Source organism: Coffea eugenioides, chromosome 2 (genome assembly GCF_003713205.1).
Source record: "Coffea eugenioides isolate CCC68of chromosome 2, Ceug_1.0, whole genome shotgun sequence".
NCBI classification, from domain to species: Eukaryota; Viridiplantae; Streptophyta; class Magnoliopsida; order Gentianales; family Rubiaceae; genus Coffea; species Coffea eugenioides.
In genome coordinates this window covers 74,410,789-74,428,162 of record NC_040036.1, presented here as the reverse complement: position 1 = coordinate 74,428,162, position 17,374 = coordinate 74,410,789, and the positions used below count along the sequence as shown (strand labels likewise).

Here is a 17,374-nt window from a genome sequence, read left to right as displayed (position 1 = left end):
TATTTAACAATTCAGTAATTTAACGGATTCAGATTTCATATTTTACGTCCCAATTTTCAAATTTCAATTTTATCAAATGTTGGATTAAACTTGTATACAATAATAGTTTTGGATTAAACGTTGGATGACACGCTAACTTAAATCATAAGGGAGTTGTATATAAGTATTTAGACTATTGGAGGTTATGTGATAAAATACCAAACTACATGGGGTCAACGATAATTTATCCTTTCTTTTATGATCTGTTTGATAACTGAATTCAACACTCAAAGTTAATGGATTCAAATTTTAACATGTTTAAATACGTTTAATAACTAAAAATAGAACATCTTAATTAACTAAGTAGAGTGATAAGCTATTCATTTATCATTTAATGTGATACACACTCAAATGTATCAAATTTAGTATTTAACAATTCAGTAATTTAACGGATTCAGATTTCATATTTTACGTCCCAATTTTCAAATTTCAATTTTATCAAACATTGGATTAAACTTGTATACAATAATAGTTTTGGACTAGAGTTGCTTATGATCGGGTATCCAAATCTAACAACTCGATAAAAAATCATATAATAACCACCCCATGGTCATAGTTGTTTCTGGATACCTGCATGAACTCAAACCAATATTTAAGTTAGAAAGATTACATTTTAATAATAAATAATTAAAAACTAATTAGAAGTGTAAAAAAATCATTATTGATTCATCATTCATTAATAATGATCACATAACATAACCATCAATCCTCGCATATTTACATAGCAAACAAGTTTTTAAAATAAAATTTGTTTATTACAACAAAAAATAAAAATTTATATAATTTAATAGATTCAACAAGTTAACAACCTTACACCGTTGAAATAATAAAGTACCTCATTTCGAACATGAAAATTTGATGAAAGATGGTTAGGTTTTCCTCCATTAATTTTAGTTTTAATGAATAAATTTATAAGTTTACCTTTATATATCAAGTGGGTCAAGCACCCGTGGCTTACCCAAAAGAAAAAAAATGTGAACCACAACCTGACCCTATAAAACCCGAACCATAATCCACCTCTCTCATAAGTGGATTGGTTACCTAAGATTTTCTGGATCGAGACAAGTTGATTTCCTCGATTTTTTGGTTTTTCGAGTCAATTTGAACAACCTTAGTTTGGATAGCAGGTTTTTTAAAATATTATTCTACTTGCATCATAAACATATGTTCCCATCACAATTCTTTTATATTTTTAATTTTTTTTATTTCACATATATTACATCACAAAGAAGTACTACAATAATTAATCTAAATAATATTTCGAATAATAATTTATCCAAATACACTAGCTCACATAAATGCACATCCCCTAATCCCAAATTGAATTTGAAATATGTGCACGCATCCATGGCTGCTAATATATATATATATATATATATATATATAATCTCAACATCATATTCGTCTAAAAGAAAAACAAAAGTTGCGTTTTCATTATGATCTTACAGAATGACAATTACTTATATATGTTGGTATCACCCGAAAAGCCAAGGCAAGCCAAGTTTTACTACAATTACTTGAAGCATTAAACTTGGCGGACCCAATTTTCAAAGACCCAATGGCCCGAATTATACTATACCATCTCACCAAGTGGTATGGCATAATTTAGGACATTGGATCTTTAAAAACCGGGTCTACCTAAGTGTGAGTCTTACTTGAAATGCATTGGATAACATTCTTTTTCAATTGGGTATAGCTTTGACTATTCCTATATAACATCAATGTATATAAGATTAATCTGGATCTTTTTTTAATTTATTCAATTTTGGCTTGTATATTATTCAAGCCCAACGCCTATCTCTTTGAGTTTGATTTAATTTTCGAATGAGTTCAAAATTTGAATATTCATATTCGTCTTAGCTGCTGCTATTTGAGTTTTAATCTTATTTTTATACAAGCTATGTGTTCTTTTTTTTAGGGGGGGTATGAAAGGGATATAATATTACTAACTAGTTAAAGATACAATTCTTGGAAGAAAAAAGCCTCAACAATCTAGATCCATTAGATAGGAAAGTTCTACGGGTTTACTAGTCAAAACACAAAAGTCATTAGCAGTTTCAACTCTCTTTTTAGCCAAAAAGTCCGCACACTGATTCGCTTCTCTGAAAATATGCTTAATAGTAATTGAGCGGAAGGTCCTCGTGATGGTCCTGCAATCATAAACAATGATGCAAAAAGCTGTGTTAGATCATTTTTACTGTTTACTAAAGCCACTATAATTTTTGCATCCAATTCAACTTGGAGATTTGTGATATAAAGGTCCTTTGCCAAATTGAGACCATCTCTTAGTGCCCGAAGCTCAGCCACAATGTTGGCAGTGTTGGAAGCTCTGCCAACATTCCTGTAGAAGCCTCCAACCCATTCTTCATCATAGTTGCGAATGATACCACCTGCCCTAGCTGGACCTGGACTACCAATAGTTGATCCATTTGCATTTAGGGCCTGTTTGGTTGTGGAAGTAATTTTTCATGAAAATCATTTCCCTTTCATCATTTTCAGGTGTTTGGTTAGCTTATTGAAAATATTTTCTTACTTCATTTTTCTGGTGTTTGTTTAACTTTTGAAATATTTTCACTTTTTATCTCTATCTTTACTTTCTACACATTATAACTACATACTTCTTCCCATGCAAAATAAGAAAATTTATCTCATTGTTTAACTTTAAAAAATCTTGGAGAAATGTATATATGAATAAAAAATATCTCCTTAAGCAATAAACAAATTGCTGGCCATTTAGTGTCAAATATCAATCACATGCAATGCTTATTGTGACATATATCTTGCATTCTCACTGCTGAAAGTTTCTCTAGAAAAGAATGTCCCTATTATACATAATTAATTACTAGCATAGGATGAGCAGGATGAGGTTCTTTTTTTATTTTGAATATACTAGGGGGAGGGTTGGGTGGTACGGGGGAGGGAGTGTAAGGAAGAAATCTTGGGTTCGAGTCCTCCTATTTACACAAAACAAAAAAGAACATACTACAAGATGTTTTCAGTAAATTTGGAACATACTACAGGCGGGATGCATGCATTTCGGAAAACAACTTCAGTAAGTTTGGAAGGGAAGTTGTTTTCCATAAGATGAGTGAAAATATTTTGCATAGGAAAATGTTTTCAGTAACTTTTGTGCAATCAAACACGGGAAATTAGGAAAATATTTACCTGGAAAATATTTTCATCCGAAACAAACGGACCCTTAGTTTGCAAACTCATGGAGGGGGAGGAGTCCATCCCACCAAAATTTACTCTTTAACTTTTATCCCTTCGGTTCTAGGTCCCAGGTGAAGGAATTGCACTAGCAATTACATTAGAGAATGAATGGTTATTATAGTATTGGTTATCAAACAAACTCCTATTTTTATGATTCCAAAGCGTCCAACAGGAAAAGGCAACTAAAGTACCCTAAGGAATTCTAAAGAAGGAGGAGATGCCCATATTTAAGCATGCTCTTTTCAACCAAGAGCAGACACTCTCTCTGGTCTTCGATTGGAGTGAGATTGGCAGATTTAGCTCTTGCCAAAAAAATTTTGACCAAGAGCACCCCCCACAAAAGGTGCAAGGTATTCTCCAATTCATGGTTACAGAAATGGCAGACTTCCTCCTCGACAATTTTCCTCTTAAAGAGGTTAGCTTTAGTGAGAATTTTATCCTGGCAAGCAACCCACAAGAAATGATACACTCAACTGTTTGCTAACACTTTTCAAACCCATGAAAAATCTTCGTTAATCACATCTTTGGATTTTTCATTCTCAAATAGATGAACACTGGATTTTAAAGAGTACTAACTCTTAAAGTTAGCTTTCCAAGAGATTTGAGTCTTGAACATCTGACATCTGACTTTTAGGAATAACTTTAATGATATTTATGATATAATCAAGAAGTTCAAAGGAAATACAATCAAAATTTCATGAACCCCTATCACCAAAAAGAGAGGAAACAGTGAGGGAATCCTCTCCAAATTGAAGTGGACCAGAAACTAGACTCCTTAGATGACCAAGAAAAATCCAATCTTCCAACCAAATCCTAGCATGTTTACCATCATTGGTGGCCCATCCCACTCCTCTATTATTAAGGTTTACTCCAATCATAAGAGTCTTCTGATTCACAAATCCTTTAGTATGGTTAAGGATCAATCTTCTATTATGCCTAGTGTCTAAGGAATTCACGTGTCTATGATTCAGAATCTTAGCCCAAGGTTGATCTTTCTCTTGCATAATTCTCCAGCACAACCCAACCATTAGGGGTGTGCATCGAATTCAAATTTTGTAATTTGAAATTTTTCGGAATTTTGGTATAGGAATTACCGACCGATTTCGATTTCGAATTCACTAATTCCGATTTCGATTTGAATTCAGAATTCGGAATTCGGAAACCTTTTTTTCTTTTTTATTAGATGTATTGTTATATAATATAAATTTTATATTGCATATATTATAAAAAATATTATTATATATATATTAATATATATGAATATACATATTATAAAATGAAATTGAAATAAAAATATTATTATATATAAACAAATAAATATTAATATATATATTATAAAACGAAATTGAAATCGAAAATTCCGATTTCAAAAACTCCATTACCGAATTCGAACCAAATTCACATAATTTGAAATCGAAAATTCCGATTTTAGTATCAAATTCTGAATTACCAATTTCAAAATTTTCGAATTCAATTTGAATTCGGTCGATAAATCAAAATTTTTTGATTTTGCACACCCAGCCATTGCTGCATCATTCACATTAGCAGTCTTTCTAATACCAAGACCACCAAGAACTTTGGGAGTTTTAATGGTCTCCCAATTTACCAAATGGACCTTCTTATTATCCAAAGATGACCTCCAAAGAAAATCTCTTAAAGCGTATCAATACTTTCACAAATGGTTTTAGGCAATGTTGTTAAACTCAAATCAGATAGCAACTCGGCTAAACTACTAAGTCAAAGGTCAACTGGTCGGATAGGTCGTACTGTTCTAAAAAATCTGCTGACATCAGCATGATGTTATAATTATTTTATATTTTTATAAGTTCCAAAAATATTGAAACTAAGTTGTTGATTATATTTGGCCAATCATGAAAAATGTTTTAAAAATATTAGACTTGCAATAAAGTATACACCTAATAATTATATATAAAAATATAAATTCATGATTAAAATATGCCCATTCTCCAAAATTACTTGAAAAACTAAATTAAAACAAATTAATGCAAGTTTGAATCACTGATGCTAAATTAATGAGATCATGAGGATGAAAACATCTTGATTTAGAAAAGTGAGTTGATATTTACAATAAATGGATGACTTTTCTTATTCCCATTAATAAATGAAAGTATTACAATTTAGATAACTCAAATTATGTTTAGAGAAAAGTAGAAAGAAAAGTTAGAGAACCGGGTCAACCAGTCAAATCGAGTCACCGATTTAGTTGATTTTTGATGATTTTGATAAATTTTTGACCAAAGTAGTTATATAGTACAAACTAATTTAGAAAGAAGGTCAGTTCACGATCGGATCGATCGAACTGATGGATCCGGTCTGGGTCTAACAACACTGGTTTTAGGGAGAGGTATGTTTTAGGCATAAAAGCAGGCAATAGCAAATGAGTTTTGCTGAATGGTTGCCTTTCTTCCTGCAAAAGACAACAAATTTGCTTTCCATCCAACAAGTGTGCTTCTGATTTAGTCAAGAATGAAATGGTATTTATGCCTGGCTACCTTTTGCTGACAGTCAAAGATTCTCAAGTACAAACCAAGATCTAAGGTACTGATAATACCCAAAAGGTTCTTGTTATCCTGATCAGGCTATGGAATATTTTTTGAGAAGAAAATTTTTGATTTCTCAAGATTAACTGTAAGCCTTGACCTGAGGCAAAAATTGTCTAGAACTTCCTTAACAGCAAGAGATTAAAACTTGTTTACAACTTGAGAACAAAATAATGCCATCCGCAAATATACAATGGAATATTAATGGGCCACCCCTCCCTATTTTTAAAAGGTTCCAAACTTTACTGTTTACAAATTGTTCAATACTGAGGACAAGATACTCCATATAAATTTAAAAAATATTGGAAGAGATGGGATCTCCCTGACGGATCCCTCTAATCCACTTGGTAGGTGCACCATTAATTAGAATGGCAAGTTTGGTTGAGGAGATGCATTTCAAAATTATAGAAGTCGGTGGAGGAGGGAAATCAAAATGGTTTAACGCCTCTCTTATAAAACTCCATTCCAACTTATTGTACGCTGCTTTCTCCAGATCCAGCTTAACGGCACAAAAGCCACATCTCCCCGTCTTTTGGTTAAAACAAACGTCATCAGCCCCCCTCCTACCAATGTTTTGAGTTAGCAAAACAATGGACTCCATGATAGGTCTCATCCTCTTAACAGAAAATTTTATAGGATATTACAGAAACTAAAATTTGAACTAGTTTTTTTTTTTTTTATAGAGCTCAACTCGATTCAAGCATTAAAATAAAGCATCAAGCACAGATTGCTATTATAACCTTAGACACTAGTTGTATATGTGAAATTACTTCTGATTTGTTAAGTTAGATTAAGCAACAACTTCTCTTTATTAAATTAATATGCATCAGACGCGCCTAACTTTTGATTGGTACCGTACAATAGCACATGGTACAACTAGTAGTCCAGTTTTGTTTCACACCACTAGACGTACCCAAAATTTTGCCCCATCCATACAAGATTACGAGTAACTTTCATTTTACTTCACTGCTCGAGCCATGCGTTCACAAATTTATTGTATCTTCGACAGGTACGAGGGAGGAGACAACATTTGAAGTGACTTTGTTTTCTCATTAATCGCAACAGAGATTCGTACATTGAATAGGTTAGGAGTTTCAGTGTGTGATGCTAGGTCAAACTCCAATTTTGGAATCCGGCCATCATCATCAGCCAAATCAGGCAATGAAAAGCACTAAAATTTCAACCACCAATATGATTTATACAATTTCTAGCATCAATAGGAGCATTAAACAAAATACACATAAATCAACAAATAGCGTGCAATTACAAATCTCTCTAATTTAATCTCCAATCTAAACCTTTGACAAGGGACAAAATACAAAATCCTAAAAAATCTACACCTGATAGGATTACAGAATCAGAAGACCGAAAAAAATACAATTGACTTTTATCTCTGGACTGAATCAGGCCCTCCATGGTTACTGGTGGTGGATGACGATGCCGCCCTACCATTTAATATCCCGTTGTCCACTGGAGGAGTTACTCCCCACTTTCCTTCTGATTCCTGGGGCTCTATCACTTTGACAGACCCATCTGTCAACCCAATTGCAAATTGGTTCGGGTCTTGAGGATGTGCCGCAATGACAAGTGGATACACAGCTTGACTTCTGTCAGAGACCAAAGAAAGTACTATCAACCAAACATACACCCAAAAATAAAAAGTTTTTTTTTTTTTGCCGCTTAATAAACCATCAGGAAACATTGGGATGCAAACATCCTGTTCTTACCCATTTAATACTGCCTGGGATAAATACGCCGATGGAGCAACCCGACATCTTAGCCTTAGGGTATCAGCATCAAAGACCCCAATATTCCCATCACAGAACGAAGCATAAACTAGTTGACTGTTGCAGGAGTATGCAGCATATGAGATGGGAGCAGAAAGGACATCTTGGGGAACCCACTGCAGAAAACATTATCCATGCAAAACTTTAAGTCATCTTACAAGCAACCTTGACCCCAAAGATTTAGAACACGTCATACCTGACGAATGCGATCAATCTTAGCAGCATCATACAATGCTAGCTGTGTCTCATGTGATACCAGCAAGCGGATTTGATCAGAATGGAACTGAACTCGAGTGTCACCTGTAGGTGCTTTCCCAGCAGGGAGTTGGATGGGGACTGATTTCCGCTTGTCCCATGTATCAATACTCCAAACACAAAGCTGCAGGTTTGTATATGACAGTTTAAAGATCAACAGCCATCTTAGCACACCATAACAGGAAGACAAGTTCCAGCGAGTACAGAGGAACAGAAAAATGAAAACAACTGACAGGGCTAGCATGCTTTTAGGATTACCAATAATAATTAGTTAAAATAACCAACAATGGATCATGGGGATCAAATTTCATCTCTAAGAAAGACGATGAAAAACACATTTTAATATATGACCTACAGCAGAAGAAACAAAGCAACCTTAGACATCTTGTAAATGAAAAGGTCCCTTTAACAAACATGATTTTTCCTTTTTTTTTTTTTAAAAAAAAAAAAACCTTTTGTTTTCTAGTATATCTAGAACACCCCCCCCCCCCCCCCAAAAAAAAAATGAAAATGGAGAAGAAAATCTCTTCACTTGCTCTTAGCCATAAAAAACAGGAATTGCTTTTTACCTGAGCATCAGCACCAGAAGAAACTAATATATTCAGGGTGGTGGAAAATGCTAAACCAGTTATGCGCTTCTGGTGACTTTTCAGCTTTGATTTCACCTAATACAGTGTCATTTGATTGACATCACTGCCGATTATACAAGTGTCAACAGTAATCTGAGATCATATAAAGTGATGGAATCAATACCTCATCTACCCTAACATTGTAGATGTGGATGGTGGAATCCTCCATACCAATGGCTATAATGTTATTATCTTGAGGATGGAATGCCAAGAAAGTTGAAGCCGGTGGTGGCGCCATAAATGTCGTCATCACCTTCATAGGAAACCACATTGAAGACAATTACATTATAACTGCTAATGTATCTTTGAAAATTTTGATCAGACAAATCGTGAACATACTTATATGAAGACATACCTTAAAAGTCATCATATTGAACAATGAAACCTTTCCACCAGCAGCTGACATTACATAAGAATCATTCTTTGAGAGAGCTATGCACGGAACTGCTTCCTCAAGGTTGACACCTGAGACATCATTAGTCATAAGAAGACCACTGTTTGGTTGCCAATGTTGTGGAACAAGATTGGCAGTGGCCTTTAGACCCACATTTACTTCAGAAACTTGTTCATAATATATTTGTTAGGAAAAAATGAAGGAAGAAGAGATAAACTCCACAACAATATAGGGAATCATTCCCATTACCTTTCCAGAAGGATTTTGCTCATTTCGCACCCACTTCCACAGCTTCTGAACACCATTTGATCCCAGTGCCAAAAGGCCAACACCAGAGTTTGTATAAAGAAGCCGAGCAACCTATATATGAATATGTCAATAAAAGCACATTCTTCACAAGCAACACATGCAACGTAAATGACAGTTAATTAGTCCACCCACCTTGTTACCCGCATCTGTGCTCTCTGGCATCGTAACCATTCGGCATTGAACAGGATCTACAATTTCAGCCAACTGCCAAGGTTTCATTTTATCATTAACATCATCTAGCGTTCTTGGTTTCTCCATGCTTCTAGACATTGAGTCAACTCCATTCTGAAGATTTAAAAATAAATAAATAAACAAGATACCCAAACAGACAAAAGAAACACTTCCCTAAAAAAAAAATTCAAAATATTGAGATTGAAGCACGCATCTGGGCCCACTATATTGACCATACTCCAGTAAGCAGTGTTACATGAGAAGACAGTAAACAACACCAAAGCATTTAACTCCTACACCATATAGTACGACTCAGACAAGTGAAAATTCTTCATAGAAAATCAACAACAACACATGATTGCAACATCAATCGTACCTCCTGCCAGGGAATAATTCAGTAAGCTAGTCAACAAATTACCTAAAGTCAATCCTACAACTAACGTTGGTAACATTAATCTACACTTGGGAAAGAAAATGGCAAGTTAGCCAACACGTACCCAAAGTTACTCCTACAACTAACATTGTTACCACTAATTCTGGAACACATTTTTTAAAAGAAGAAAAAATTCAACGTACAAGTATTGGAGATGGCCTAACAGGAGAGCTTCTTTCAACTTTGCAATTAACAGGAGGAACATTTGCTACAGAAGAGCCAGAAGCCTGCTCAGCAGACAGAGATCTCAGTTGATTATACATGGTGAATAAAAGAACAGAAGGATTTGAGTTCATTATACAAGGTAAATAAAAATATGATCAGGACAACTTACGGCCTCGCAGTTTTTTTTTTGGGGGGGGAGGGGGGTGGTTTGGGCTTAAAGTGGCGAGAGAGAGAGAACCTTAATTGCAGCTGCTTCAATAGGTGACCTCAGTGCTTCAAAACCAGGGTTTTCAGCAGCTCTTAAGGACCTCATACCTGCAGCATTTGCAAGTATCTTGATTCCATTGTCTGCAGTAGTAACAGCAAGGAGATTCCCTTCTTTGTTGAATCTCAATCGAGGAAGACTCTGTAGCAACAGAAGTAAAAAGTTGGTCAACTTGACTCTTGGTTTGTTTATACATTGTATGATATTTTCTTCTTTTTTTTTGGCTTCATTTTTTCCTCTTCCTTTGATCTCTCTCTTTCAAGTTTGATTCTGTTACAAAGCTAACAACCGGGAAATACAAATTACTGTAACACTAACCGAAAGACCACCCTCTGCATCTGTACTGGTAAGAATGTTATTGTTGTCCATATCCCAAAACTTGATCTGGCTATCTTCACCCACAGCCAAAAAGTGATTTTGAGTTGTATCAAACTGTACAACCAAATTTGACTTCTTTCTGAACCCAGTGTACGTCCTTTTTATGGCCCCTTCACTTTCATTCCATTCAACAAGAAAAGAATCTCCTTCTTTACCAGTTCCACAAGAGAACAATCTAAATGGAAATGAATCAAAAACACCATTAGCCAAATATACATGTATTAAGTAGAGAGAAAGCGAGGTCTTTACTGTAGCCAAACCTCAATGGCAACAAGAGATTTTACAAACTGTTGATATTGGGGAAATGGAAAAGCACGTGGATCCTCAGAACAAAGATATATCGCTAATCTTACCTGCTTCCATCAGCACTGTAAAGCATTGTGGTACACCAATGCCCAGGAGCATCATAGTCAACTCTGGATCCCATATTGTCATACAACCAAGCCTTAATTTTCCCATCGATAGCAGTTGAGAAGATAAACTGAAAAAAAAAAAAAAAAAAAAAACACAGGTGATTCTCTCAATAAGCAGTTGGTGTCAGGCAGGTTAACAATAATATGATTCACCTCACAATCACGGTCAAAGTAGCTAATCACTTAAAGAACAGTTAAACACGGGTGAGAACTTCAAATTTGTTTTGCCATCAAATATACAATTCCAAATTTTCCACGTAGATGCTAGATTGGACTGATAAAACGATATAATGCCTGAATACAATATCAACATATTCCAACATCTTTTGCAACAGAGTGTCTTGTGACACACTATAAATTATTGATTCTCTTGATAAACAGTTGCTTCTGCTTTTCTTTGTCATACCTGAATATTCTCCTTTTGATGAGGACATATAGAGTATACAGGGGCTTCATGCCCTTCAAAATTGAATAACTTCCGTCCTGTTAAGTCCCAAACCTGTTTCAGATTTTCCTTTAGCTACCTAATAGATAATAAATTCAACTAAATTAATTCGTTGTTTCTTTTTTAAAACTACCTTGATCAACTTGTCATCTCCACAGGTTACAACACACAACTGTTTGTTTGGATGGGCAAAGGCCAAATCATTTACTCCTCCAGTATGGGCATCAATCTGCAAGCACAAGAATATGCAAATAAAAAAAAAGGTTGCAAAATTTACCTTGTCACAGTCCAGCAAATTGTAACATACCTCCAGATGCTGGCGCAGATCATTTGGTCCAGCATAGGCATACAAATGGACTAAATGCTTACTGAATGCAGCTCCTGCAGCATGAAATAAGCAATAATTATAACTGTTCACATGCACCTTCCAGACCAGTTAATTTGTGAAGCCACATACCAATAAAAGTGCCATCTGGACTCCATGTAACCCGGCTTACAGAAAAGGGTCCCTCTTTTGCAACAGAAGCCTGTTCCAGACTCTTTTAAGGTGAGAACCAATAAGGACACTTTTCAATTTTGGATAATAGTGCGGAAACATATTAATACTAGTCAATAGAGGACTCGTAATTACACAATGGATCATAGAACCCTTTACCACTACAGCTGCCTCGTGGGTGAAAAACCAACAAATACAAAACAGAGCTTTTTATCCTCCTAAGTGCTATCATTGTTTAGTTTCAATTTTCAAAATTACAACTCAATCCATCTTTGTCAATTTCTGCTTTCAAATCATGCTACAAGAAAATGTTAATGATACGAGTACTACGCATACATAAAGCAAAATATGCATATACATGTATAACATACTGCAATAAATGTCCCATAAATGTATATACACACGTACATAAGTGCCACTCACACAAATCACAACTTCTACATGCTTAACTACATATGGATGAATACAACTACATGAATATTAAAAGCCACAGATGAGATATGACCTGAAACGGCAATGTACAAGCTTGAATCTCCCAAATCTTAAATGGCTTTGTAACCAGCTTTTCTCGCATCCCAACCTCCCAAAGTGTAATGTCACCATTATTAGAGCCCACTATTGAGAAAGGCCATTCAGATCACAGACCACAAATGTAAGTATGCAACGAAATTTTAGGTCCATAGAGCATAAAGATAGCACTAAAAAGCTTCTATAAACCATCATTACCGAGAAGCAATGTATGGTGAGAAGGATGAAAATCCATGGTTGTGATGGTAGATCCTTGATGCATGGTAAAAGCTACATTTCTTGGTAGGTCATCCAGGGACCAAGATGGCTGTTGACGAACTGTAGGATAGGTGACCTGAAAACAAGAATATACTCTTAACTAGAAGACATTTAATACAACAACTTATCAGCTAGACAACCGAAGATGGTAAAAATAAAAATGAAAACGAAAAACGAAAAAAAAATCCTCTGCATCACCTCCTCAACTGACTGTGCTGGACGTAAACGTTTCATTAGCTGCTCATGCTCAGCATTCTGGTAATCAACCATTCCCAATGTTGCCGGAGGAGTAATTGGACGCTTCAAGATTGACACTGTTCAAAGGCGAAGCCAATTCAACATGACCAAAGCATTTTAGCAAAAGACTCAGATTTCTCGTCAGGTCTAGTAAAAGAAAAAATCAAGAATTTCCATGAGTTTTTTCATTGGGCTCATATTCAAAGACAGGTTCCTGGTGTAACAGTTACCATTGAAGGTTGAAAAAGAGCTAGACAGACAACATCAGAAATAGTTTAACTGCTCACCTTGATTTGGTGGAACTGGTAAGGATGATGCAGTCACAACAGCTGCCTGAACAGATGAAGATGCAGCAGCATTTGCCATCCAACCTGCTAAAGCATTTGCGTTGGCAGCTGCAGCAGTTGTTGGAAAGGGCTACAAGAAGTAGAATGAAAGCAAAATATATATTAATAAGCATCCTCATATGGAAGCAAGGTTCAAGTTGACGTCAGGATATATGCCTTTTTATCCACAAGGAATATGGATTTCATCCTCGTATGAAAACTAGGTTGACCTGAACATCCAGGATTTGTGCTTTTCTCGTTAAGAAAAAAGGCTTTTTAGAAGCTTTTCTTATTTTTACGTCCCCTTTTTTTCAGGGAACTATCTTTTGTTATGGAGGAGAAGGTGGATACGGGCCACCATGCTGAACAAAAGGATAAATCAGAATTAGCATGAGAACATTTACCCCATGTGTTCCAAGTGACGTATAAGCAGCAGGTTTTGCCACTGCAGCAGCAGGAGGCATATTCACTGGAGTTGGAGCAAGAGCCCCATTTGGAGGTGTGCAGGTATGGTCTGTGAACAAGGTCTTAATATCCGGGTTTGGCCTCGGATTCTTGCAGAGCTGGTGCTGCCAGTTTAAACTGCAATGGCCACGTCATCAAAACACATCTCTCACTAAACGTATGAACAGCACGAGTATCTTTAAATTTTTTAGCATTGTCAGCAGCCATTTTCGCCATCACTCTCTCAATGGAGTTCATGGCAAAAGCAGCAATCATTCATGATTTAGAACACAGTTAATTCATATGATGATAAAAAAATGGCCACTAAAGCCGGTAGTTCAAGGCCATCAAACCTTTGATTTATTAAGGTCCGCAATCTAGATGCTTTTAAGGTTGGAAAAACAAGCTTTTCTCGAAAAAGTGGATTAGCTTCAATTAACTTTTTCAGCTCTATCAACATTATACTTCGGGCGGTCTTGGTGTCACCATACTTGGATAACTGTTCATTTTCCCTGCAATCAACAAAAACAATTAGAACAAACATATTTTGATCAGCTACAAAGTAAGTAACAAGCATACTGCATTTAGAAAGAAAGTCATGAACTATAAGAAAAGCAGGCACCAAAATTTCAAATTTACAAAAATATAAGTGATATCTAACAAAAGAAGATATTGCTTCCACAGAAAAACTCCAGAATTTTCAATTCAAAATAAGTAACTTAACCTAGGTAGTGCATACAGATTAACAAACAAACAAAGAGCAACGGGAGAAACCGTGCCTGCTAAACTGCATGCAAAATAATGCACCATTAACTGTGCAGCAACCAACCATCATTTTCCAGTTTTAAAGTTCATTAAAGACCGATCTATCTTTAATAAAGTTGAAACATACATAATACATATTATCAAATTTCTGAACAGAAAATATGATACAGCTATAGCTGTAACTAATTAAACAAATCTATAAAATCTTCAGCAAAACATAAAGACCCATCCTTTGCATGTTCACCCTTCTAGTCATTATTTGCTGTTGAGAACTAAGAAATGTTTTCCAGCTGTGCATCAGAACCCGTTTTAGTTAAACGCTTTTTATTTCTTGAACTAAAATAAATTATAGAAATAACTCTTAACAACTTGGCCTCCAAAAAATTCAAGGCACAACATTCTCCTCAGTGACTGAGCCTTTAGGTCCTTCGTCAAACAAGCAAGACACACATGCACACACAACCTGTCCATGTGGGCCACATGATGTAGACAATAAGATCAAGCTATTGTAAGCATTTAGAACTGTCTTCAATCTTTAAAAAAAAAAATAGAGATCAAAAACTTAATGCCAATTCAAAGATTTCCTGCCAGTATCTATCAAAAACAGTAGAGGGGCCATGTCTTTTCAGCAGCAATAAATATCCTATAACACGTAAGAAAAGCACACTACCTGAAATTATTGAGAGTTAACAGCTGAGTAATCTCTTTGTACAAATCCTCATTGAATGTTGAGAAGACTTTCAAATCATTGACCAGTATCTCAACTGCCTTTGCCTTGTCTTGCCTGCAAAAGAAGTCAATATTACCAAAAGAACAATAAAAGATCAAATTCAATCCAGGAAAAAACCTAGCCAAGGTAAAAATGTAGTATGAATCTCGACATACCGATCAAGGGCTTCAAGATACTTCTGCTTCCTTATTTCGAAAAATATCTTCATGGAGTATCTATTATCATCGACCTTGGTGAATCCAGACAAGTACTTTTCAACTTCTTCCCATTCACCAGCATGTACTTTTTCCTCAAAATACTTCATGTTAAAGAAAAACCCTGATTCTTGCTCAAGCCTACAAAACCATTATGTACATTATTCATCATTGGCTAAGCATTCATTTTTTATTCAAACCAATAAGTATATTATTCATCAGTCGTAAACCATTCACTTCTGTACTTAAAATTCTTTTCACATAACACAACTCAAATTTAATTACTTCTCCAAGTTTCTTTTTTTTTATTTTTAATTCTCATGGACAAAACCAACCAACATTCTCTCCAGTAACAACAACCCTACAAAAAGTTCATAACTTGACTAAATATCCAAACTGTTTACCACTTTCCCAAAATGCCAAAAAAGACAAAAGAAGCTTTCAGTACAACATTTCCATTTCTTTATCCGCATCAAAATCCACATGCATAAACCCAATTACTAAAATCAAAAAAATTTCAAAAAACATTCATTTCACATCCATGCAGAGCAGTAATTTTTAAAAATTGTTTACAGCTGAACTAAAACCTCAAACCCCAAGTCAAAAACTAATTATTAAAATTAGCAATCTTTTCATCATTTCCGAATTTCCAAAATTAACAATAACTAATCGCTCAAAATTTATCCAATCTCAACTAAACAGTCTCAAAATTAAGTTAACATCAAAACAGAAATGTAAACAAAAAAATTAAAAATTCAACAAATATAAGCAACAAAACAATATAAAAATTAAAAATTAAAAGAAAGGGAACGGAAAAAAGAAGCAAAAGAGTTTACTTGTGAACAGATTCCTTAAACTTTTCCTCTTCTAGAAATTGAAGTATGAGGAAAACCAATTCTCTACTCAACGACGACATTTTTGCTTCACCCCAAAAACCCCTCAAACCTCCACCACCGATTCACCAAATCCAAATCCCCAACCACTCGCAATCAGATCGAAGCCCTAGAAAGCCCGAGCTCCAGCCCGAACCCGAACAAGCCGACCCGACGCACCACCGACGTCGATTCTCTAGGGTTCCCGAAAAAAAAAAATCACCACCACAAAAGCAGCTGCCGCTCGAACAAGTATCCAGCCTCTCACACAACAGAGAGAAGAAGCTAAAGGCAAAAGTAGTGAGAGAAAGTTAGAGAGAGGAAGAGAAAGAGAAAGGAGAGCTAAGAAGAGAGGTTTTTGGGTTGGCTAGAGAGAGAAAGTCGAGAGATTTATAGAAAGGAAGGAAGGAAAAAAAGGGAGGTGAGGTGATGGTGGTGGGGGACGGACTTGGTCTCGCTATCTTCGATGCGTTTGGCAGGAGTCTATCTTTTTCCACTGACCTATCTCTGATAAGAATAACTGCTTATCAAGATGATCCACATAGCTTATTCAATAAGCAAGCGGACTTATCATTTCGGGCAATGCACTTATCGTTGCGTGAAGTGGGGGAAAAAGGTGGAGCGGATTTGAAAGTGGGGATTCAAATGGAGTTGAATATTCAGGTTGAGTTACGTCCAAGTCGTCAGGGTTTAGTGGTGGTGGTGGTACTACTATAGCAGTCGTAGTAAGTAATTGTTCTTTTGCCTCGTTTTTTCTTCCCGAGTTTTCGGTTGAGGAGATATTGATGAGATGTGGCGGGGAACTGTCGCTTTCGGGGAGCATTTAATTCACGGGGCTAATTTCTCGTTATATTCGCGTGATGTTATCTCGGATTGGGTTTCTTTCTTTCTTTTTTGTGTGTGAGTGTGTGTGAAGATTGGTCTTACGACATTTGTGTCAGAGAAGGAGTTTGGGAGTTCAGAAAAAGGCCGGAAAAGGAGGATTGAGGTTGCGAGTGGGCGCGTGGAGTACACGATCCTTTTGAGATAAGGTGTGGGGCCTTGGAAGTTACTTGTCTAACTGTACA

General features: G+C 35.7%; 1 protein-coding gene across 2 annotated transcripts; it reads right to left on the bottom strand.

Annotated features, from left to right (window-relative positions):
- Nucleotides 1-6,967: 6,967 nt before the first annotated feature.
- On the bottom strand, nucleotides 6,968-16,655 carry LOC113760438 (topless-related protein 3-like). Of its 2 annotated transcripts, XM_027303009.1 has the most exons (25): nucleotides 16,272-16,655; nucleotides 15,397-15,576; nucleotides 15,182-15,295; nucleotides 14,100-14,258; nucleotides 13,707-13,884; nucleotides 13,264-13,393; nucleotides 12,938-13,053; nucleotides 12,680-12,815; nucleotides 12,459-12,568; nucleotides 11,915-11,984; nucleotides 11,765-11,838; nucleotides 11,591-11,686; nucleotides 11,419-11,511; nucleotides 10,953-11,080; nucleotides 10,540-10,774; nucleotides 10,195-10,362; nucleotides 9,935-10,018; nucleotides 9,320-9,472; nucleotides 9,128-9,238; nucleotides 8,840-9,019; nucleotides 8,609-8,737; nucleotides 8,425-8,520; nucleotides 7,797-7,979; nucleotides 7,541-7,716; nucleotides 6,968-7,420 (listed from the first exon to the last, which is right to left on the bottom strand). In XM_027303009.1, the coding sequence occupies exons 1-25, from the start codon at nucleotides 16,349-16,351 to the stop codon at nucleotides 7,201-7,203; spliced, it is 3,399 nt and encodes a 1,132-aa protein (XP_027158810.1). In that variant the 5' UTR covers nucleotides 16,352-16,655; the 3' UTR covers nucleotides 6,968-7,200. The 2 variants fall into 2 exon arrangements, with proteins under 2 accessions (XP_027158810.1, XP_027158811.1); XM_027303010.1 differs by lacking the exon at nucleotides 9,935-10,018.
- Between the last annotated feature and the right edge of the window lie 719 nt (nucleotides 16,656-17,374).

What these genes read in the sequence shown, in the direction of transcription:
- LOC113760438 (XM_027303009.1), bottom strand. Translation starts at nt 16,351, where the DNA reads ATGTCGTCGTTGAGTAGAGAATTGGTTTTCCTCATACTTCAATTTCTA. An exon ending in ATCTGCGCCAGCATCTGGAG is followed by an intron (nt 11,687 to 11,764) that starts GTATGTTACAAT and finishes TTGTGCTTGCAG; the next exon opens with ATTGATGCCCATACTGGAGG. An exon ending in TACAGTGCTGATGGAAGCAG is followed by an intron (nt 10,775 to 10,952) that starts GTAAGATTAGCG and finishes ATTTCCATTTAG; the next exon opens with ATTGTTCTCTTGTGGAACTG.